Source organism: Poromitra crassiceps (assembly GCF_964638095.1).
Source record: "Poromitra crassiceps genome assembly, chromosome: 15".
Classification (NCBI taxonomy): Eukaryota; Metazoa; Chordata; class Actinopteri; order Beryciformes; family Melamphaidae; genus Poromitra; species Poromitra crassiceps.
The window spans coordinates 29,865,228-29,888,698 of NC_139634.1; the positions used below are offsets into that span (position 1 = coordinate 29,865,228).

At 41.9% G+C, this 23,471-nt stretch overlaps 1 protein-coding gene across 2 annotated transcripts in view; it reads right to left on the reverse strand.

Annotated features, from left to right (window-relative positions):
* Positions 1 to 3,156: 3,156 nt before the first annotated feature.
* The window catches only part of arhgef6 (Rac/Cdc42 guanine nucleotide exchange factor (GEF) 6), a 35,427-nt gene continuing 15,112 nt past the window's right edge, over positions 3,157 to 23,471 (reverse strand). The window contains exons 12-22 of one of the 2 annotated variants that reach the window (XM_083652465.1): positions 22,299 to 22,445; positions 20,492 to 20,578; positions 18,783 to 18,864; positions 17,878 to 17,993; positions 16,515 to 16,694; positions 14,638 to 14,658; positions 12,715 to 12,811; positions 10,945 to 11,031; positions 9,751 to 9,850; positions 9,306 to 9,360; positions 3,157 to 4,923 (exon numbers count right to left, since the gene is read on the reverse strand). In XM_083652465.1, the coding sequence (XP_083508591.1) occupies positions 4,801 to 4,923; positions 9,306 to 9,360; positions 9,751 to 9,850; positions 10,945 to 11,031; positions 12,715 to 12,811; positions 14,638 to 14,658; positions 16,515 to 16,694; positions 17,878 to 17,993; positions 18,783 to 18,864; positions 20,492 to 20,578; positions 22,299 to 22,445 (1,095 nt within the window). In that variant the 3' untranslated portion in view covers positions 3,157 to 4,800. The remainder of the gene's footprint in view (positions 4,924 to 9,305; positions 9,361 to 9,750; positions 9,851 to 10,944; positions 11,032 to 12,714; positions 12,812 to 14,637; positions 14,659 to 16,514; positions 16,695 to 17,877; positions 17,994 to 18,782; positions 18,865 to 20,491; positions 20,579 to 22,298; positions 22,446 to 23,471) is intronic. The other variant, XM_083652466.1, reaches the window with a different exon arrangement.

Below are 23,471 nucleotides of genomic sequence, written 5' to 3' on the forward strand. Positions count from 1 at the left end.
AGATATACTGTATTAAGATGTAAGATGGTTGGTGAGTCAGTCACACCTTCCTTTACCACAACACAAGCCCCCATCTCACCCCTGACAGTTGTGGTGACTGACACCTTTATTAATGTAAAACAATGCCTAAATGAATCACCCGCATTAACAATTTGCATAGTTTGCTGCGTTGAAAAACCCAAATCTGTAGATCACTTAAACACACACCTACACGCAAAGACCACAATGGAAATAAGATCTTAGGCTTTATTGTGTCCTGGTGAAGCTGTGATTATTATTATTATTTATTTATATGTCATATATTTTATATTGCCAATAAAGATCAATCAATCAAACCTCCAAGTGACCCACCACCACTGACAGATAGGGTGACCAGATCTCAGCAAACCTTAATGTGGGACAAAGACTATGTTTGTGTGGGACAGTGTGGGACACTTGACCAATGCTGAGTAGGGCTGCAACTAACGATTATTTTCATTATCGATTAATCTGTCGATTATTTTAGACTAATCTATTACCGTAATCATTTGGACAAAAAAAAGTTACCCCAAAGCCCAAGAAGACATCCTCAAATGTTTTCTTTTATCCTGACCAACAGTCCACACCCCAAAGATAGTCTGTCATAGAAGACTAAAGACATCAGAAACAGAACAAGATAACAAAAAAATCTTAAAATTTGTCTCTCTCTCTCAGTGGTTTGGCTTTTGAAAACTAGAGCCAATCAAAATGTGAGACATCATCTCAATATGTGGGACATGGGAAAAGGCATGAAAATGCTGTGCAGTCCCACACAAAGTGGGACATCTGGTCACCCTATGACAGACCACTGTGGTCTGTGTACTGCATCTAATGCACAAGACCTGCTTCATTTTGCAGCTCAAACTGCCACAAAGTGGCTATACTGTTCTAAACATCTAGGACACAAAAAGCCATAGCCTATATAAGATGTATTTCCTGAATATGTTGAGCCACAAGCAATAGACCCACTCAACTAGAAAAAGGCACATAGACTCAGTAATGACAATACATTTGATAGTGTATGTAAAAAGGCAATGTCATGATCGAATGCAATGATTGAATCACATGTTTTCAGTATGGGTATAAAGACATTAATATTTGTAGGTGCAGGTAAATTAATTTCTGTTAACATCTTATGATTCTTTTTGAATGGCACACCCATAGTTCAGGGCAGGCTTTGACCTACTTCACATAATTTGTTAAACATTGTTAAAACCATAGACATAAGGAGTGGATGATACACAGGAATTAAAGCAATCAAAAAAATCTTCTGACTGAAAAAGTTTTCCAGGCCTATTTTAGCTATTTCGGGCTTTTTAAAGTGTCCCCTTTTCCCCCCGATGTGCTGTCGTTTCCCATAGGTTTTCATGTCAAAAAAGGCAGTGTATACATATCACACTCATTTCACTCTAAAGTTCCCAAACACCCAGTAAAGATGCATGGATTGTGTTCCAGGCTGAATCAGTATGTTATAGGTTCCAACATAGGCATACTTTTCACGTTTCATATCTGACTCCAATTGACGGAAATCCGTCATAGCGACTGAGAACTTTAATCCCTGCGATACAAGTAACTATAGTGCTTCCATCAAATGGAATTCTGCACAAAAGAAATCCATCTTTCACTCCACTGCAAAGCCTACTAGGCCTACTAGTGCATGTCACGCGTCATTGTAGCGGAGGAGCCGTGCAGCATGGAAAGTGTGAATGTCTACTGGGCTGTAGGGAGGTGCAGAGGAGGCCCGCTCGCTCTCACAGGAGGTGCAGAGGAGGCCCGCTCGCTCTCACAGGATGTACGCTAATGCTATTCTTGTCACTCCTTCCATCCTGTAATGAGCCTCCTGCTACAAAATCACAACAGCCTACTAATTCCTAAAATGCCACATGTGCAAAATGCAGTGTGGAAAAGACTGTTTTAGAGGTGGGTTTTCCAGTCTGAACGAGTGATCATACAATAGTATACTATTCTGTGTGGTTGACATGTTAATGATTAACATGGGTTCTCCAATTCTCTCTCAAAAATGGTTAGATTAAATTGTCATAAAACAGATCAACTGCATTTTTTTATATTATTGTTTTTTATTATTAAAAGAATGACCATACCGAACATAACATGAAGTAAGGAGTGTCTAGAGAGCGAGAGAAAAACAAAGGCAATACAATACTTGCAACAATGACAATTGCATAGAACAACTTTTCAAAAACAATACACACAGTGGCCTGGAGACAGATGCTAAACTAGATGAAATTGGAATTCAACCCCCTCCCACCAGTTAAGTGCTCATTGAGGCTATATCGGGCATTGAAAACTACAGTATAGGACACTTTATGAAGACAATTCAAGAGTTCAGTAACAGCAACAATAATAATATCAGCCACATGTACAGGTGACAACATGCAGAGTCTCTCCAACATGAGGAGCAGACCTGAAAACATCTCAGCCAGATGTACAGGTGACATGGAGAGTCTCTTCAATGCTGAGGAACAGACCTGAAAACATTCGGGCTGCTAATCGAGCATCTCAGGAGGAATACTGATGAAAGATCAAGCTTTTTTTGCATGGATGAGGAAGACTAGCTTTTAACCAGATGAAGTTGGCAAGCATCCGCCCTGCTGAGGTGTCCTTGAGCAAGACACTGAATCTGTTCCAGCTCAGCCTGTCCTGTTCTATAGCCGACGCTGCAAAAAGACACTTCCCCAACACGGATCAACAAAGTACCACATTATTATTACCATTATCAGATTATGATGACTGCGTTGGACCTGGTGAGTGATCTTTGATCAGCCTTCTACACTAAGAGACTTGATTAAATTAAAGGCAAATGGATCAGAATGAATAGCCTAACTACAGGTTGGCCGCACCAATCGGTCTGGGCCATTTTGGTTAATAAACAGGGTTAATGTCATCATTATTGCAATTTTTCCATAATCCGGCCTACCATGCCCGTCATATATTGCGTTTCAATAAGAGCCTCCACTGTTGCCCCACGGTGCAGCAGGAGCAGATATCAGTGTTGACAGTGCACAGTGCACGCAACCTCATGAGATGTACCGCTTTGGGCCCTGGGAATGAGGTTACATCCAGACATAATAGCAAGCAAAGCCCTGTGAAATGTTTATCAGACCCAATATACGCCCATGAGGCTCTACCCACTTTATTTTAAAATATTACAACATTCACCAGCTTTCAATATAAAGCATGCATTTAGACCCAGTCTGGTGGTCGTTAATCTCTCGTGAGTTTATCGACCGCTTCAGGAGGCACTTGAACAGTTGCTCTCTATTCTAAACACACGCACACAATCTCTATCCAAATAATTTCTCAGTCCGTCTGCATCGGCTACATAGGAAGCTGCAAAGAAATCATACAGGGCAACGGGTTCGAAAAAAGTCAGTCTAACTCACTGTTGTAGTTTGACTTCACAGAGAAACAGTATTGTTTTGTCGGCTTTAAAAAAGTATTTCTTCTTCTGCTGGATGGATAAAAATGTATATTTTCCCTTCACCAAAACAAGGTTATTTCTCTGCCTCTACAAATCAGTGAAGTTTAATAGAATTCTAGACAGGTGTAAAGGCAGCAAACTACATCTATAAGGTAAACGCCACAATTAAATGCACAGGAGGACCTACTGTATAAATAAAGAATATTATTTTTAAAATCCAAAATAAAGCAACGCTATGCAATTAGTAAGATATTAAAATGTTACTTGTATACATTTTTAGTGGGAAGAGTAGAGGTGACATCCTTGTCATCATTTGTGCATTCTTATGGTATATGATACACATGGTTAAGCCTTTTCTATTACACCTACATCCCTGATAGCTTTTGGACTAAATATCTGAATATCTTGATTATCACATTTCTAATGCACAATTCAGACTGTAGAAATACTGTACATTCATGCAGATTTTAAATACACAGTCAAGGGCTGCATTTGAAAACAATTCAACAACAATGTAAAATGATGTGCTAAAACCTGTGTGATAGTCATTTTCATCTGAAATGTGCTAAAGCTTGAGCACCTACAAAACAGCTTGGAGACTTTCAACGTCTAGGATGTAACAAAAATACCACTCACATGCTAACTAAAGCTTGACAAATTCATGAAATATTTCCCCACTGGGGGTCCTCATAACAAATAGAATATGTACTGCATGACGGGCAAAAAAAAAAAAGTGAATAGAGGAAGTTCAGTCCCTTGGTAAAAGAAGTGCATGCAAGAGAACACCCATTGGACTTAAGATGGCTTCTTACTCCTTTCGTATTTCCTATTGAAGCACATGTAGCTGCTGGTGCCCCGAGAGAACTCTTGTCTTCTGCTATGTTCCTTGTCCAAGATTGTTCTGTCGGATGGGGAGCATTCACAGTGCCAGTAGCCAGGAGGCAATAGGTTTGAAACATCCCACATTATCGGTGTCTTTGTTTTGCTGGGTCGCTTCATGAAGAAGCAATATTCAGATTTGCAGTCTCATCCAGTGATGCTGGATCAGGAAGACAGTTTTGTATTTGATGATAATGTCAAAATCAAGCTCCAGCATATGAAGCCAAGCAAGCTCCAAGCATGATCAGGAAGGGAGTCCAACGCTGCAAGGTATGATTGAAAATATGGACACACACAACACAGACGGATAAACAGACAGACACAGACACACACAGACACACACACACACACACACACACGCACCCATTCACACACCGTCGCAAGCATGCTTACATACATGTACCCATTATGCACACACACACTCCCGCACCAGGAGGAGGATGGTGGTGGTAGGAGTGTGTTCAGTGGCTGCCGTCCTCCCAGACACAATCGTTCTTCTGCTTGGCCAGTTTTCGGACCACTCTCTCCAGCTCCTTGCGAGACTTCTGCTCCTCCTCCAGAAACTGCTTCATCCACTTGTTTTCCTGTAAAAGCCGCACAGTAACAAAGACTGAATACACCGTGTGCTCGCACCAAATCTCAGTAACACACATTTTGGATTTTTTTCCAAAAATCTCTGGACAGTCACACTGTTCCTGCACTTTGGAAAAAGTCAATTATCATTCCAGTTCCAAAAGCATCATGTCCGACAGAAAACAAAGATTTTAGACCGATCGCTTTAACCTGTGGTGTTATGAAGTGTTTTGAGCGAGTCATAGTTAATTTATTAAAGTCTGAAGTTGCCGACTGTCTGGACCCCTTACAATATGCTTATAGGGAGGGGCGCAGCACAGAGGCTGCTGTGGTCTGTGTGTCACACTTAATCAGCAAGCACTTAGAAGACCCTAAGGCTTACGTTCGTATTTTATTTGCCGATTTTAGTTCTGCTTTTGACACACTGCAACCTCTCCTGCTCATCCAGAAACTTAATGACATGAATGTAAAACCTTTTATCATAAACTGGTTTTATTCTCTCTTAACTCAAAGGTCTCAACAGGTTAAAGTTAACTCTGCTCTCTCCAGCGCCAAATTTTGCAGCACTGGTGTGCCGCAAGGCAGTGTGAGCTCACCTTTCCTCTTCACGACTGTAGAAGCAGCCATCCAAGCAACTTTGTTATCAAATTATCTGATGACACTGTCATTATCAGTCTGCTGCGTGGCGATGAATGCCCTTTGGTGTACCATAGAGAGATATCTAAATTCGAATCATGGTGCTCAAGCAACCACCTTATTTTAAATACAAAGAAAACTCAAGAAATGATCTTCGATCCCAGGGCGGTGAGAGCTCATGACCCAGTGGTAATCAGAGACAGTGTAATTGAGCAGGTTAGTTCATATAAGTATCTGGGGATCCAGATGGACAACATGCTTAAATGGAACGCGCATGTCGACTACTTGTGCGCGAAGCTGGCACGTCTCCACTTTTTGCGTAGACTAAGATTGTTCGGTGTGAGTGAATGAATGAATGAATGAATTTTATTTTGGATAATGCAGACATATAATGTATATCCAAGGGATAACATGAAAAGTGTGTACACTTATTTCCATCATGGTCCCTGATCTTTAAGAACATGACATACAGTAATATAAGAGCATCAGATAAAACAATACAAATCAGACAAGGGATGAATGGAACTTGAGATTAAAACAAACATACCATAAAACAACGATAGAAACAATAAAACAATAAAAGGAACTAGAAATTAAAACACATACCATAAAACAACGGGGGACTCTACTCGTATTTTAACCTAGTTTACTCATCAAGAATTTTTTCAAAAGGTTTTTAAAACCATTCAGGGAATTGGCTAGCCTGATTTCGTTGGGGATTTTGTTCCACTCTTCCCCCCCAGAATAGAGGAACGTGCTTCTTCCTACTTTGCTCTTCAAATTAGGCAATTTCAGATCTGCTACACTGGCTCTTGTGTTCCGGCTATGGATGTCCCGGACATATTGGAAGTACTTGTTGAAGTAGTTGGGGCAATGGTCATGTAATATTTTATAAACCATGACAAGTTTCAGCTGTTGGACTCTGTTTTCAACTGGGAGCCAATTCAACTCTTTGAAGTGGGATGGGCCAATGTGCGTTCTTGGGCTGAGGCCAAGGATGACCCTCATGAGTTTGTTTTGGGCTTTTTGGAGTTTGTCTTTAGATTTTGTTGTTATGACACTGTACCAGTATAAACAAGTGTAGTCATAGTGGCATTGAATTAAGGACGTAGCTAAAGTCCTCATTGTCTTCGTGTCCAGGAACTTGGATATTCTTGCTAAATATTTAGTCTTTGCATGAATTGCACCAGCATTTTGTCCACTTTCTATAACGCCGTACTAGAAAGCCTGATCAGATATGGCATGGCCGCATGGTTTGGGACTCTCACTGTACAGCTCAAATCGAGAGTCATGAGGATGGTAAAAAACTGCCATGAAGGTGATCGGCCGGAAGGATTATCCGACACTTCAGTCCATCTTCGAAAATAAAGTAATTAATCTGGCAAATAGAGTTCTGATTGATTCAACCATATCCTCTACTCCGAGTACGAGATGCTACCTTTGGGCAGACGGTTTAGAGCCAGCCGCTGTAAAAGCAACAGATATGGTCTCTCCTTCCTTCCAACTTCTATTGCACTGCTGAATAGACAGCGAGCCCCATCCTCACGGGTGAAACACCTGCACTGATGGAAGTGCCAGAAATGTGATGGCTCTTGTCTTTTCTTGTTTTTTCCCTAGTCCTTCCTGTGGTTTCTCTTTGCTTTTATTTCGCTATGGTTTTATGCTTTTAATTATTTTATTATTTACATGATAGTGCAATTAGGGCCAGTGTAATAAGGGCTGGTGCAGTTTTCTCGCCTAAACAGGCACCCCTAGTTCCACCGGGTTCCGTGCAATGCTTTGTCTAATGTCACTGTTGTCTTGTTGTCATGTTGTTGTTCCCTTTGATGGTGTATGTTACTGTCGATGGCTATGCTGTAATGCACTTGATGCCCAAGACAAATTTCCCCTCTGCGACAATAAAGTTGATCTGATCTGATGCAGACACACACACACACACACACACACCCTACAAAATGTCAAAAAGCACAGATAGCGACCCTGACACGCTAAGTTACAGAGCTACTTCACACATGCCTTCATGAAAGCACCCACAGGTATTGGGTTGACTTGCAGAGCAACACCTACCGTAGTAGTCCGCAGAAAAACTCCTGGGGTTTTTCTAGAAATTTTGTCTTACATGTTTGTTTATTTGTCTTCTGCAATAGCGCGTCAGTAGACCGCTCTTTCTAGTATTTCTTTTTTTAATATTCAGAAACTTTTCATTTCATTCTTTTTCAAAGTGTCTTTGCTTTACAGACTTTTTTAGAACTTTTTACATATGCCTAAAACTTTTGCACAGCACTGTAAGAAAATACTTTTAATGCGGCTAAAACCTTTGCACAGCACTGTAAGAAAGACTTCTTACATGTGCCTAAAACTTTTGCACAGCACTGTAAGAAAATACTTTTTACATGTGCCTAAAACTTTTGCACAGCACTGTAAGAAAATACTTTTTACATGTGCCTAAAACTTTTGCACAGCACTGTAACAAAATACTTTTTACATGTGCCTAAAACTTTTGCACAGCACTGTAAGAAAATACTTTTTACATGTGGCTAAAACTTTTGCACAGCACTGTAAGAAAGACTTTTTACATGTGGCTAAAACCTTTGCACAGCACTGTAAGAAAGACTTCTTACATGTGCCTAAAACTTTTGCACAGCACTGTAAGAAAATACTTTTTACATGTGCCTAAAACTTTTGCACAGCACTGTAAGAAAGACTTCTTACATGTGCCTAAAACTTTTGCACAGCACTGTAAGAAAATACTTTTTACATGTGCCTAAAACTTTTGCACAGCACTGTAAGACAATACTTTTTACATGTGCCTAAAACTTTTGCACAGCACTGTAAGACAATACTTTTTACATGTACCTAAAACTTTTGCACAGCACTGTAAGAAAATACTTTTTACATGTGCCTAAAACTTTTGCACAGCACTGTAAGACAATACTATTTACAGTACATGTGCCTAAAACTTTTGCACAGCACTGTAACAAAATAGTTTTTACATGTGCCTAAAACTTTTGCACAGCACTGTAAGACAATACTTTTTACATGTACCGTAAATTCCGGACTATAAGGCGCACCGGTGTATAAGCCGCACCTTCAAAGTTGACTATTTTTTTCTTATATAAGCCGCACCGGACTATAAGCCGCGGGTGTTTTAATGGTATTTTTTTTTTTTTTTTTTTTTTTTTTGTGTTTTAATGTTTAATTACCATATGTAATGCTCCCATTTATTAACATTTCAACAAAACAACATAACACAACACCACCTGTGTTGTTATTTACAGTGCACACAGTGTCATACAGTGTCATACAGTGTCATACAGTGTGGTGAAAAGAGGGCAAGAGAGGAAATTAAAACAGAAGTGGCTTTATAGTTAGAAAGAGGGCTAAAAAAGAGAGATTTTTTTTTTTTTTTTTTTTGAAAAAATCCATAGATAAGCCGCACCGTTATATAAGCCGCAGGGGCCAAAAAAGCCCAAAAAACGGGAAAAAAGGTGCGGCTTATAGTCCGGAATTTACGGTACCTAAAACTTTTGCACAGCACTGTAAGAAAATACTTTTTACATGTGCCTAAAACTTTTGCACAGCACTGTAAGACAATACTTTTTACATGTGCCTAAAACTTTTGCACAGCACTGTAACAAAATACTTTTTACATGTGCCTAAAACTTTTGCACTGTAAGAAAAGGCTTGAGTGACATCACATTCAATACATTCACAATTTACAGCATGAGGTGCATCACATCAAATTCTTATCAATTACCTTTTTCAATTCATGAACCTCGTCCTTTAAAGCATACACAGCATCAACCAGGCTCCTAAACCAAAAAACAAGTTAAGACAATGAAGTCCATTTTCATGTTTGTTATTTTCAAAACAGTTGATTATTTATCAGGCTGGAAAAAATCTGTTACTTATTAATGATTTGCTAACACATACATATATATGAATATTAGACTGTCTGCCAACGCAATGTCATTCTGTGGGATGATTCACCCTTCACCAGCCTAAATTAATCAATACTGTATTAGTCTATGATAGGTGCATCTGATTATAGACACGCCCATCAATACTGTATTACTCTCTGATAGGTGCATCTGATTATAGACACGCCCAGGATCACGAATACTAACACTGGCAAAGCCCTGCATGTCAGCGCTCGCACAGTGGCTATATGAGTTTATTCTTAAGAGTGATGGAATGCTTACTTTTCCTCAATAACTGTCTGTCCATTGCTTTTCATCTCCTCCACGATGATCTTCTCTTCCTCCGGCAGCAGCACCTGGGGGACGCACTCTTTTCGCACTGCTGCATGCACACACAAGCACACAATTACAATGATGAGTAAGCACACGCACACACGCGCGCACGCGCACGCACACACACACACACACACACACACACACACACACACACACACACACACACACACACACAATACAGCGATAAGTAAGCTTGATTTATGGCTAGAACTTTATCTACAGGCTGTAGATATCTACAGGTTTAAAGTCGAGCTGAACCCAAAAATGACTTTTCTTTTCTTTTAGTTCAAATACCTGGGTATGCAGTGCACCTATTTAATAATGTATGCAAAAAAAAAATCACAAAAATCTAATTTCTTTAGTTTTTCACACTTTTTCACGTCAAAAGTTCATTTTTCAAGATTTCATTGATAACAGTAATCTACAGTTTGCTGACGTCACCTAGTACTATCAAATTTCTACCACATTTCAACCAATCATATCACGACATGGCAGCTGTCAATCAAATCTTCATTTCAGGATAATTTTCTCTTCCAAATGAAGTAGAAAATGGCGCCTAGTGCCTGTCATCTGGCAGAATTCCTATCCAATAAACTAACTACTAACTTGGCCAATTGTATGAAACATGAACAAAAAACAAAAACAATAATCTCTAAGAATGCAAAGAAATGTAACTGGCTCATTAAAACGTGCATTCCAGGAATATCGTATTTACAGAAATAGCGTAAAAGGCGCGCGCTTGAGAGCGTGGTTGTCAGGGGTCGCCCCTCGGAGATTCCAGGCGGGCGGGCAGCACTCATGCATCGGATTGTCCGCTCGCTCCGCACGAAGCAGGTGGCTGCCTGGTACTCCGTGGATCCCACTCGCGTAGCATGACAACACGCTGAATCCCACTCGATTTGGGGGTGGAACACGCCATGATTGGCCAATGCCAAAGCCAGTCCCCAGAATTGTCAAATCAAATCATCGACACCCGGCATTGTGCGGCTTGTGGTCCGCCTCTCAACCCTGTCATCTCAGACAAGATTTGTTTGAGTCTGCGATGCTCGCGCATTTGCATTCGCCTCCGGTTCACCTCGACTTTAACGGATCTACATGATCTTAGGAGGCATTAAGAAAAAAAAACATCCCTTCACACACCTGTGGTGGTCTGGTGTAGGCTGGCTCCTGTGCAGTATGCCTCGATCACCTTCAGTATCTGGGCATCTTCCTCCAGGGCAGCTGTGCCTGCCAATCAAAATCATTCCCAACCCACAGATTATCATCTCTATCACAAACAAAATCTGCAGTCTCATTTAAAGGGATACGCCACTTTTTCGGGAGTTTAGCTCAACACGTCATCATTCAGAAACCACGCCCAAGACGGGGGAAAACGGAAACCCCCCCTCCAATCCTGGCGTTCTCCTATGTCACGTGCATGGTTGCGTGTTGCACAAAAAGATCGTATATACGGAGGATGAACACTCCAACTTACTTCTTGACAGCTAGATCCACATTTTTCTTCTCGCCAATTCTCAATGGCTTCCTTGTTTTGCTCAGGAGTACAAAAAAACTTTAACTGGCGATTTTTTACATTTGTTGTCTGCGCAGCCCACCACACAACAGCTTTTAGCTATGTTTAATTCAAGGAAAATGACGCTGGTGTGTGGAAATGAACTGAGCTTTTCCCCCGTGATGGGCGTGGCCTATTTCATGCAGTGTCTCTATAGCCCAAATCGTGAGAAGATTGTTTGTAGTCCGTTCTGGAGAACGATTGGAATTTCCTGGAACGGTGGAGTATATTTCCCCTCGGAGTTCCAAGAGTCATCAGCCATGATGACTCAGCCATGGCGGATCTAGGCAGCTTAGGCTGCTGACGCAATCCCTCCTTGACCACTGACTGACTGACAGGTACCGTGCGTAGTTGTCACTGTGACAAATTGATACAAACATTACGTACTGTGCTGTGTATCAAATTCCTCTTTTTGATGCTGTTGACTTGTGTGGATCCGTGGTAAAACCCGGACGGGATTTTGCTTGACGTTGCATTACACTGTGTTTTAGAACTGGATTGAACTTTGTAACGAACTCTGTACTGGATTAACTATGAACTGGATTGAACTCTTGACTGTCGGGATATACGCGCACACAAGCACACACACACACACACACACACACACACACACACACACACGCACTCACTCACTCACGCACACACATGCTCTGTGTGTATAATGTTCATTAATTTCATGTATGCAATACAGATTGAAAACTGAAGTGAGTTGTTGGCTGTTTTTTGCAGTGCTGGTTTCTTGTGTCATATTGCTATGCTATTTGGTGTTTGCTACATTGTTTGTATGGTTTGACTGAATTATTTGATTTCGAATTTATTATTATTATTTGTCAGATAAGACTCTTGACTGGCACCCCACTTTCCCTTAAACTAAAAGGGTCAAACCCGCTACAATCCTTACTAACTTCACGACTGTAGCTCACTGTACACTGCTCGGACAGTGACGGTAAAGGCATGGTGTACCTTGGTTATGTGGGGGGGGGTATGGCAAATGAGCTAAACTCCCGAAAAAGTGGCGTATCCCTTTAACAAAAAGGGAGGCAGAGCACTCTGGGTGTTGTGTTTTATGTTTTCCTTTATAGTTACAGACTCCTGACCAAAGATGAGAGAAGCCATAATTCCCCTGGTGAGACACTGACTTGCACAGTCATTTGACTGAGTCGTTGCTACTTTGATCTAGTACTACTAGTACTTTGATTCATTCTGTGAATGATTCTCATCTCATGATGATCAACAGGGACAAAACCAATTAAAGCTGTGGAGTTATAATTAACAAAACATGTGTATTTAGAATCGTTTTTTGGGCAATTTCCCATGCTTATTATACTATTTCCTTATTATTATTTCTTGAATCCTACTTTTCCTGAGGAGAAGCTCGTCATCAGAAGGCTTCCGCTCTTTCTTCTTGTTGCCTGGCAGGAACTTCTTCATGGGCCGCGGGCTCTTGCTGGAGTCCTGGAGGAGAGTAAGAGCATATTCAGTACGCGGCTTCTAAACCCGCACTGCTACACACACCTGTAAGCCAGGGCTCCGGGGGGCCAGACAGTACGCAAGCCTACGGGGACGCGTGTCCCTCAAAAACAAACAACAAAGAACAAAATTCCATAAACAAACAAGGCGGCAAGCATGTGATGATGTCTCTGACCAAGCCAACATGGCATCTGAAACAGGTAATCTTTCTGTGCTAAGGTATACGTTTCCACATGTATTCCACATTGTCTTATTGTTCTTATATGGCGTATCCTCTCTCCACTCGAATAGATACTTTCCGCCCCAAATCTCCCACAATTTAGCACATTTGTGACTCAGGGAACACAGCTGGTGGAATACTGTCTCTGTTCATGGCTCTCATTGCATTTGTAATAGTAGAGGTTTTGATTTTGCCTTTTGAACAAAAAACAAACAAAATCAACTTCATCAATACTATATATCATTATTAGTCATTAATTATCATGCCGTGTTAAATGTGACAAACAACGCTTAAGGGCTACGATTTAAACACTCAAATAAGTAACTTGTGAAAGTTGAAGGTACCAATAATACTACGAGCATTTACCGTAATCAACCACTGACCACATCCAGGAGCGGAAATAATACTTTGAACGTTCACGCTTCACCTCAGAGACACACAACGGCACTATCATGTGAAAGGATGTTTCTCGCATCATTATTGCTACACTCCACATCACGAAAAACTTCATGAACATCACTTTATGAATGGGGGATTTGGGCCTGAGAAAGTAGTGGCACCAAGAGTGTTTGCTCTACTTAATAACATAAGCATTCAGTCAAGGGTGATGTACTTTTAGCAGTGAATGCAGTTGAATAACTCTCCCCTATGAACGTCACATACTCTTGCACTACTTTACATGGTGTCGCCTGTGCCTTGTCCTTGGCAAACTATTCAGGTGACATCCTGAGTCTACGCAATATCCCTCTTAAAGGCAATTGTATGCACAAGGATACATACTACACGTTGAATGCAGGCACCGATGAAAACTAGTGTCCTTCAATCAACAGAAGTGGCTTAACAGAACTCTTTCACAATAAAAGTGGTATGAGAAAGGCGCTGTATGGAGTAGAACATTGAGAGCACACATGCTGAGGGAGACCTTGAGTACAGGGAATAAAAAGAAGAGACAAAACAGGAAACCAACAGATGACAACGAGGGAGGAGAAAAGCAAACGGAGCAACGGCATGCCAGTTTAATGCTGCGTTCAAGCGGGCTCGTGTTTACCGTGAATACGACATACATGTAAATCCACTTGAACGGCGCCCTCGTGTGGTGTTCACGACTTGGTATGTGGAATCTTTCTGAAAGCTTTCGAAGCTCACGACTTGTGACGTGTCTTGTGATGTGTTCACAAAATGGCGGACGCCGTGGACGTTGATGGAAAGTAAATATATCGCCATTTTAGCTGTATAGAGCTTTTCATAGTCATTTTATAATATGTCTGAGGAACATGTTGATATTCTCAACAGTCTCATCTTGTTTCCTCTGTCATCATGCCTTTGCATTTCCTGCATTAACGTAGTTAGCCGCTCGCTAGCTAGTGGTAGCTAAACTGTTGGCCTCGGTGGCTTCTAGTCAACTGCGCATGTTCACGACGTGACCACTTGAATGCCAAGCGTGTCGCGTACACGACTTCCTGTCTCGTATTCACGGTAAACACGAGCCCTCTTGAATGCAGCATAACACCGGGGCAAACACACAGACAGGCATATGCCCCCCCTCCCTCCCCCCACACACAGATAGAAAGAGAGTGAGATCTAACCTTACCTTCATGATATAAGACATCCTCTATAGAAGACAGAATGAAATGAAAAATATGATGAGAGGAGGATGTGATAGAAGGTAAATGGTGAACATTTTAAAACAGACCCCCCCCCACTTCACCTATTATTTGTGTGTGCAGAATAGGACGATTAATTCATGTGAGATAAGGGGGGGGGGGGGGGAAGAGATAAATGGGGAAGTTAGCAGAGAGAGTTCAAGATTATGCATGCAATCTCCACAGGGCAGAGAAAATAGATGGTTGAGGAATGAGTTTGTGTAGAAGTAAATATGTACATTTAGTGTCTGAGGATCGTGTAGGGATAAGGATGTATAAGTATGGCTGTTTCTCACACATGCTAATTGTGGCCAGCATATTGAAGGCAGCACAACACCAGACTGAAAGTGCAAACTGAAGATTCTGCCAGCCACAGTGCGAGCATCGGCACCTCAGCGAGTGCGGAAATCAGTCACCGACTGGCTCTGTCTGCTCGTCACCACCGGCACTGTCGACTGTCGGTAACGCCAGTCAAACTCTGTGATCGTGCTGCTGCCCTTACTGGAATAAACATTCCCCAAAGGCCATCCAGCGTCCATAACGCTGCTCTGTTTCACTCAGTCACCGACGTGCCAGTGATGTTCTGACTATTTTCACAAGAATTCTATTTCGATACGTCTGCACCTTTTTACAGTCACTGGCTTCCATGTGGCACCTAGCTGGCCCACGCACGTTGCAAAATGTAGTCCATATATGAGAAGGGTTTTCCTGTTGTGGTCATCGCACAGTGAAAGCTTGAGACTCAGAGGGGATTAGTTATAGATGCAATTAAACATTTGCATTTGTTTATTGTGTGGGGCAAATCAGGCAATAAACCTTCAACTTAAAAGCTAAGATGATAAGCAAATAGCCATGTTGTTCCTTCCAACATTTAATTTCCAATGAGAAATATGGTGATTTTACAAATAAAGTCAAACACAAACAACCAAATGATGTGAGACTAGATCAAATGTTGATGCATAAGTAGTTTATCAAATATTTATTGTCTTTTTTTTAGCAATCAAAATATGTATGGTATTAACAAAATAGGGCAAGATATGAATGGTATTAACAGAATAGTGTCTTGCCCAAGGACATTCCCTGCTCACATGCTGCTCAAGTGAAATTCATGATCAAATTAAATTGTTAAATCTTTAGGATTTGCAGAAATGTTAGTAACCCAATATACTGTACATCTAATAGAAATCCATATCAGGTTGAGCCAGTTGGGCTACTCTCATCTAGTTCAAGTTTTTATATATTTTGCCCTTTATATGGGATGTAAGTAGATTTGTTGAGTTAATCGATTAAGGGGCTGTATGTGGCCTATTTGCAGGAGCCTTTGCTCAAAACAAGCCAGTGAAGCCAATACCATAGCTTTGAATAAGCCCTAACAATAGATGAGAGAGGGGCGTTGTGGAGGAGGGATGGTTGCTTTCTGACTCACCAAGTACCATACCAGTGCTTATGAGGGAGTGACACAGAGACAGTAAATGGTGTGTGTAGCTCTACATCCTCCTATCTCTTTGTATGAGGGAGTGACACAGAAACAGTAAATAATGTGTGTGTAGCTGCTCTACATCCTCCTACCTCTTTGTATGAGGGGAGTGACACAGAGACAGTAAATAATGTGTGTGTAGCTCTACATCCTCCTATCTCTTTGTATGAGGGAGTGACACAGAGACAGTAAATGGTGTGTAGCTCTACATCCTCCTATCTCTTTGTATGAGAGAGTGACACAGAGACAGTAAATGGTGTGTGTAGCTCTACATCCTCCTATCTCTTTGTATGAGGGAGTGACACAGAGACAGTAAATGGTGTGTGTAGCTGCTCTACATCCTCCTACCTCTTTGTATCCCAGGGCAGCGGAGGGTTTGAGGGGAGGTGCAGGGCGGAGGCAGCTGAGGGACCAGGGCTTGCTGATCTTGGGGGGCTCCAAGGGGCCGCGGCTGATGGAGCTGAAGCTACCCAGGTGGGACAGGTGAGAAGGCGTACCCACCATACTCAGCGGCTTGCCTTCTACAGTCTGCACAGAGGAGGTGGTGAGAAGAAGGGTTCAGTGGAAGTTAAGATGCCTGGTGAAGGTTCAGTCTAACGCTTGTTATTGCATTCTGTGAAGCTGTTAACACGTTCACTGCCAACAACGAGTTGAGTCGTCAAACAGAATCCAACCGTTCACTGCCAACGACGAGTTGAGTCGTCAAAAAATAAAAAATAAAAATTTGACGGTGCTACGTGGATCAATGCCCCCCGCGTCTCCTATGGAGATATTGGAAGTATTGAATGTGTATAATCTATTTTACCGACCAGCTAGGTGGCGACGGTCCTCTCCCGACAGAGAGAAAGTCAACCAAAAGCAGCCGCCTCCCGCGGCTGCTTCCTCCATTCTCAAGGAAATGGCTTGGCGATTTTACAGTCAGAAACGAACGAGCCTCATTCTCATACTGTAGGCGGGGACGCTTTCGCGCTGCTGCGGTGGGGGGTTCCAGAAATGGACTGGGTGGGCAGCATAAAGCCTAGAGTCGCACGGGGCTTCATCGGGGCTCTCAAACCCAAGAGACGAGTGAGCCCTATATCCACACTCGCTGCCAGGGAGGGAGGCTGCTCAAACTCGCTGCCAGGGAGGGAGGCTGCTCAAACTCGCAGCAGCAGCAGCAGCAGCAGAGCACTCGCTTGTGACAAACGCAGGCTGAAAGCCACCAGACACGCCCACGGAGGGAGGAGTTGAAGGAGAGGGCGTTCGGAACTATATTGTTTGGATGTCTGATCTCTCACTGATGCCAAAAATAAATGGTTAAAGTGACTGTTCTGCCTGTTTGATTGAATTTCACAAAACTGCGATTATCTCAACTTTCACTCTCAGACGCTAAAACCATGCTGTACTCAACGGCTAATATCTACATAACTACTAACTCTACAAACTAACTCTTTTAGACAGAGAAAGCACACATTCTATTAGTACTTTTGTGAACTTTGTGTTCACAAACTCCAAGCAGAAAAGAATCGTCTGCTCTTGTAAAATGAGCCAGAATCCTCAAAAAACGGCTTGGCAGAAGCTACCTACAGCAAAAAAAAAAACGGCTGGCAGTCAATGTGTTAAAAGCTCTCCCACACCTCACCGTGTTGAGCATGGTCTTTGTATATAGGATGTTTTGACTTTATACTGTGTGTGCGTGTGTGCGCGCATGCGTGTGTGTGTGTGTCCTGACCTTTAAGATGGTGCTAGCAGGGCTCCCCCCCTTGGTAAACGGCTGGAGGTGCTCTAGCCACTCCTGTAACTCCTGGGGGTTACTGCAGAAGACTGTAATACGATCGATCATGCTCCCTGCACACACACACACACACACACACACACACACACGCACATACAAACACACACACACACACACACACACACACACACACAAACACACACACTTCAGTGCAAGTTTCATACTGTACAGCTCACTGTCTAATTTCCTACTGCACACAGAGCCACCGACCATTGCCAACATGGAGGAGCATAATGGTGTCATTGAGGTGTTCAGCCAATTAGTACTTTCTACAGTTGACATTCCCATCAATCATTTTGCAAAGGATGGCTCCAATTGGTGAAAAATGTGTCTAAATCTTATGTTGTCACAGGCACGTCGCACACCCTCTGATGATCCTGAAATATGCTCTGGTCAGATGAGAGGTCTCTGAATGCACGGACCGATATGAAAAGTAAATACTCAACTAAATAAAAAATAATAAGGCTCCAGGTTTACCACGATGGATTATGTAGCTCAGGCAATTTTCAAATCTGTGGAAGTTTTTAAGATACTGTAGTCTTTAAGGTAATGGCAGACACAAAGCATTGCTGAAATAACTCCATTCCAGCCTGAGTAAATATCAACTCCCAGTTTGCACACAATAATGAATGTGGAAAGATTAAAGACCACGGAAATGTGAATGTGTATGATGGGAGCGACAATCTGCAAGCGGGAAGCATGGCATTTTACATGATACAGACTCAACTGCTCGCTTGATCTGGGATCCTTTTATTAGGAGACTAATCATTATTTCAGTGTCATATCTCTACAGTATCTACAGGAGAGCATTGCTAGGCTCCTCCAGGGCTTCAGATACAGACCTGTGATGTCAAAGGCATAGTGGGCATTTTCCGAGTCCTCTGGTTGTCTAGTTACTGTGGTGCCTGTCAGCGCCTGTCTTCCCTGAAGAGACAACCACAGCAGGGGAGAGCAAATTACACACGCTGAAACATCTCGACTTTGAAAAAGAACAAGATGTAACAAGTAACAAGTACGTTTTTCTCTTCTCATGAGACAGCTATGCAGTATACTGAGCGTGACTTGAGAAAAGACACAAAAAGCAGGTGAGGACCAGGAAAACTGCAATCTATGAGAAGTGGCTGGGAGTTGTGTGTTCATAAAAAGTTAGGCTCCCGATTAAAAAAAATGCCATCCCTGAAAGGACTGGGGCAGGAGATGCATCAGGGTTCCCACTATTTTCTAGACTAGAGATCATTTTCCAGGACTTTTCCCAAGACATTTTCATTGATGATCTGGAGATCATCGTTGTCTGACTGTCTTTGACTGAAACGTCCGTTGTCTGCTGCCCAGGTTTGAGGAATTAAACCACATGAAAAGACATTTGGAGTGCTGGCTTCTCTCTTCTCTATTAACTATTTTGCTTGCCTTGCACCCATTGAATTTTTAATCAATTTTGAGTGTGCTCGTAACCAGTGTTTTTCCATTGATGATCTGGCTCAGGGGTTTTCAAAGTCAGAAACTGTGTCCCCCAGATAAAGCTTGGAAAAAGGAGAATTCCTGGATGCCTATGGGATCATGGTTATGTTATTTGATCCCATAGACACTCAACAATTGAGCCAAGATAGCCTGATATTGCTGTTTGACATGCTTCAGACTACACCAAATACACAAAAAGGTCTGTCTGGTGGCATTTATTTGTTTCTGACTGAGGAAGTTGGAAAAACTGTCAAATTCCCCCAAACTAGTGTATCTCTGAACTATCTCTTTAACCAAATCACACACATTTAGGCTATTCTATGTGATCTCATTTTGAGAACTAACATAATATTTGTTCACTTCCATTCACCGAGGCTCCCCTCAAACTGCTTGGAGCCCTCTTGGGGAGGCCCGCCTCCCACTTTGAAAACCTCTGATCTAACTGGTATGACAGACAGGGATCGCACCATACACTAATATGTTACTCTCTGTGGAAGTCTTATTTAAAATATGTGCAATCTATGGCTATAACCTATAAATCTATGAAATAATTTCTTACATGCTTAGAAATTGTGACAAATTGCTCATAGAATAATGCAAACACACCTGCAGATGTACAAGTGTGGCAATGGAATTTATACTTTTAAGATGGTATGTGTTCTTGTGTAAACCTAATAAAAACTACCAGTTACCAGCCAGCAGTCCATAATATTTACATGTGAAGGATAATGTAACTTACATTATATACATTTAAGTTGTACTGTCATCCAACCTGCATGTGCTACCATGTGACGTGATTCGGGGTGCGTTCACAGCATTTCCACAACATAACTGAGGGAAGCCTATTCAAAATAATCTCGTCCATAAGCTACCATTTGAATGTTGATATGATCCTGAACATAACTCTGACAGATAGACTAGTAGTTCATTCTCAGCTAAAGGAAAATAGGAGAATGTTGAAATAATTTCCCAGGACAGCACATGATTTTTCCAGGACATTTGACCATTTCTCTCATTTCCCATGTGTTTCCATGACTGGGAAATCAGTCAACTGTTTTACATGTTTTCCAGGATGCATGGGAACTCTGCTCACCAGATAGATGAAACCACTCATCCGAGGACTGGCGGAGAGCATTACCAACACATTAGGGAAAAGCATGAGGTAGCGCTCCTCTTTTTCCTGCAAGAGACACAGACACAAAGTTTTAGTTCCAAAGTGACCCACTAGCAAAGGCCATTATTTTCACATGAACTGTAATAAGCTGTGGCTGTCTGGTTAGACAGAGGGTTTGAATAGTCATCATTTCTTCATTCAGCAAAGGGAAACTTATTGACGATGTTGCCTGTCAGCAGCCAATCATGTCGCAGGTGTGACTTTGATCTGCTAAACGATGCGGAACCAACACCAAAAACAACAGAGCTACATCCAGCCCATTTTTAGCTCAAATCAGCATTATTAGTATGGCAATTGCAGCATATATGAATGGAAAATAAGATAAGCTGATGAATGGGAAGAGTTGAAAAGCAGTTATACTGACTGTGTGAGTGGTTGGAACGTTTGCAGCACTTTAAATAAGAGTGAATTCAAAGCGGCCTCATTGGGCTTTCTTCCAGCCACAAACCACACAAGACAGAGCAGGCGCCTCCCTGCTTTACATATGGCCTGTCTAGGTTTCCACTTTGACACTTGAGGGAGATGCTGGATTAGCATAGGCCTGCATCTCAGTCTGACAAAAGAGGTGGAATTATCCCCCCCGCCCCACACACACAAAAGAATAAAAAATACAAATAAAAAATTAGCCCAAATAATGAAAAAACAAATGGGTTTCCAGTGAATTTAAAGTGGCACCCATGTCTTACACTTGCTGCAAAGTAATGGCGTATAGTCCAGTGGTTCTCAAATGTTTTCACATGAGGGACCCCTAAACTGACAAAGATTAGACGACGGACCCCCATTTGATAGGATTTTGTCCCACGGTCCCCCATATGACAATAAGATTGATGCTTTTAGATGTTTTATTACAGAAAGTGTATAAAACCCATGACCAAAATAGCCACGATTGTTACTTATGAATGGAATTATAGCGAAAATAAATTACCCCCCTTTTGGACCCCTGGGGGTCCCCGGACCCGCATTTGAGAACCACTGGCGTATACACGTATATACGTATGCTTGTGCTAACGGTGAGGCTTCACATTACACAAACGAGCCCACGACACTTCAGCTCGAGGCGGACAGGCACAAAATATTGTGGTCTACATTTCTTCTCTCTGCTCATCTGGATCAACACCAAATGCATTCTCAATATGGCACAGAAAATCTATCTATCTATCTATCTATCTATCTATCTATCTATCTATCTATATATATATATATATATACTGTATATATATATAAATAAATAAAACAGCAAGCTAGAAAGAGGTGGCTTTGGGGTCCTCTAGGAGTGGGGAAAATATAAGAAGTCTTGCAGATTTCAAGAAGGGTTTCATGGAGGTGCAAGTTGCTGTCTGACAACTTCATTATCTAACAGAAAAATGAAATAAAAATAAAATTGTCAGCACATCTGAGTGCTAGGCTTTGTGTGGCCACGCAGGAGAATGGACACCATACGCAGGAGAATGGACACCATGCTTTTGATGTTACAAAAGATGCCTCCAATTAAGCCGTTCCACGCACTTTTACAAGATGGGAAAAGAAGCACTTCAGTCTTCCCAGGACACACTAATGCTGAAAATGTGGCACATTTTGTGCGAACGTACAAACAAAATATCCTGCAATGCTTTTTCCTTTTACGATGCCTATTTCTCCTTCAACTGACTGCTGCCCTGAGGAACGTGAGGAACCTGCTCATTGTGGGCCCCCGCTCCCCTGGTTGTCTCCTAAGGAAGTCTCTCACCTCATTGGCCCCATTCTTCATGTGGACCTGGGACATGTAAGACACGTGGCCCAGGCTCTTCATGCTCTCTCCCTCCCAGCCCCTCACTGGTTCAGACAAGATCTGGAGCTCCAGGTTCTTACGCTTCCGCAAGTCCTGGCACTGCGTCTGAGCGCACACACACAACAGGCACACAGACACACACACACACACACACACACACACACATAGAGACATTTGACTATTCACCAATGGACATTTAAGAGTAGAGAGTATGATACCTCATTCCATCAGATTCAATGGACTACATTGCATTGGTAACATTTAACTATACACTTAAATGAATGCAATTCATTAATAAAATGAATAAAAGTATTGCTTCACCATCATTAATTGAAACTGTTGATATAAAAAGATATACTCTTTATACAAACATCAGCATTCACATGAGTTCACATGAGATTTTTGTATTTGAGGAGTTTGATTCCAAACTCAGAAATCCACCATTTGAAAAATGTGACACATACTCTTAAAACAAATGCATTGTTTGCGTCATGGTCAAATTGACAATGGATTGGAATATGACTGAATTGATTTGCTGGCTTTGCTCGACAGTATGATCCATTCATGGATTTTAGTAATACTGAGTAATACATATCAGGGAAGAGTTTTCTTTACAGTCTGGGCACACTGCGTCACAGCATTCAACCATTCAAAATGACAGACACAGGCATGGACAATTCTTGATACATCCTTCTAAGAGGAACATGGAGAAACCTGTGTGTTATGAGGTGCCAGGTAGGGTTTCTCCCCGTTCACACAGGAAATATGACAATGCAACATATCTATCTAAACTATCATTTTCCACCACACGTACCAAGATAACTTCTGCCATGGTGTGCTGCAGAGATGTTAGAGAGGAGCCCACACACATGAACAAACGCAGAACGAGAGACTCGAAAAAATTGCAGTTGTCAGTATCATGATTTTTCTTTTCTCTTCCCCTTTGATTTACAGGAGACATGTGAGTCACCGCATCTGCTATCACTAGGAACTCCCGAGTTCGACTTTGGAAATGGTGCCTCAGAGTGATGTTCGACCTGCTACGGTGCGGTTTGCTCGTCGTGTCTAACCCCTCTTCGTGTCTAACCCCTCGTCTTCGAGGTTGCTGTTCACACCAACTGTAGGAACAAC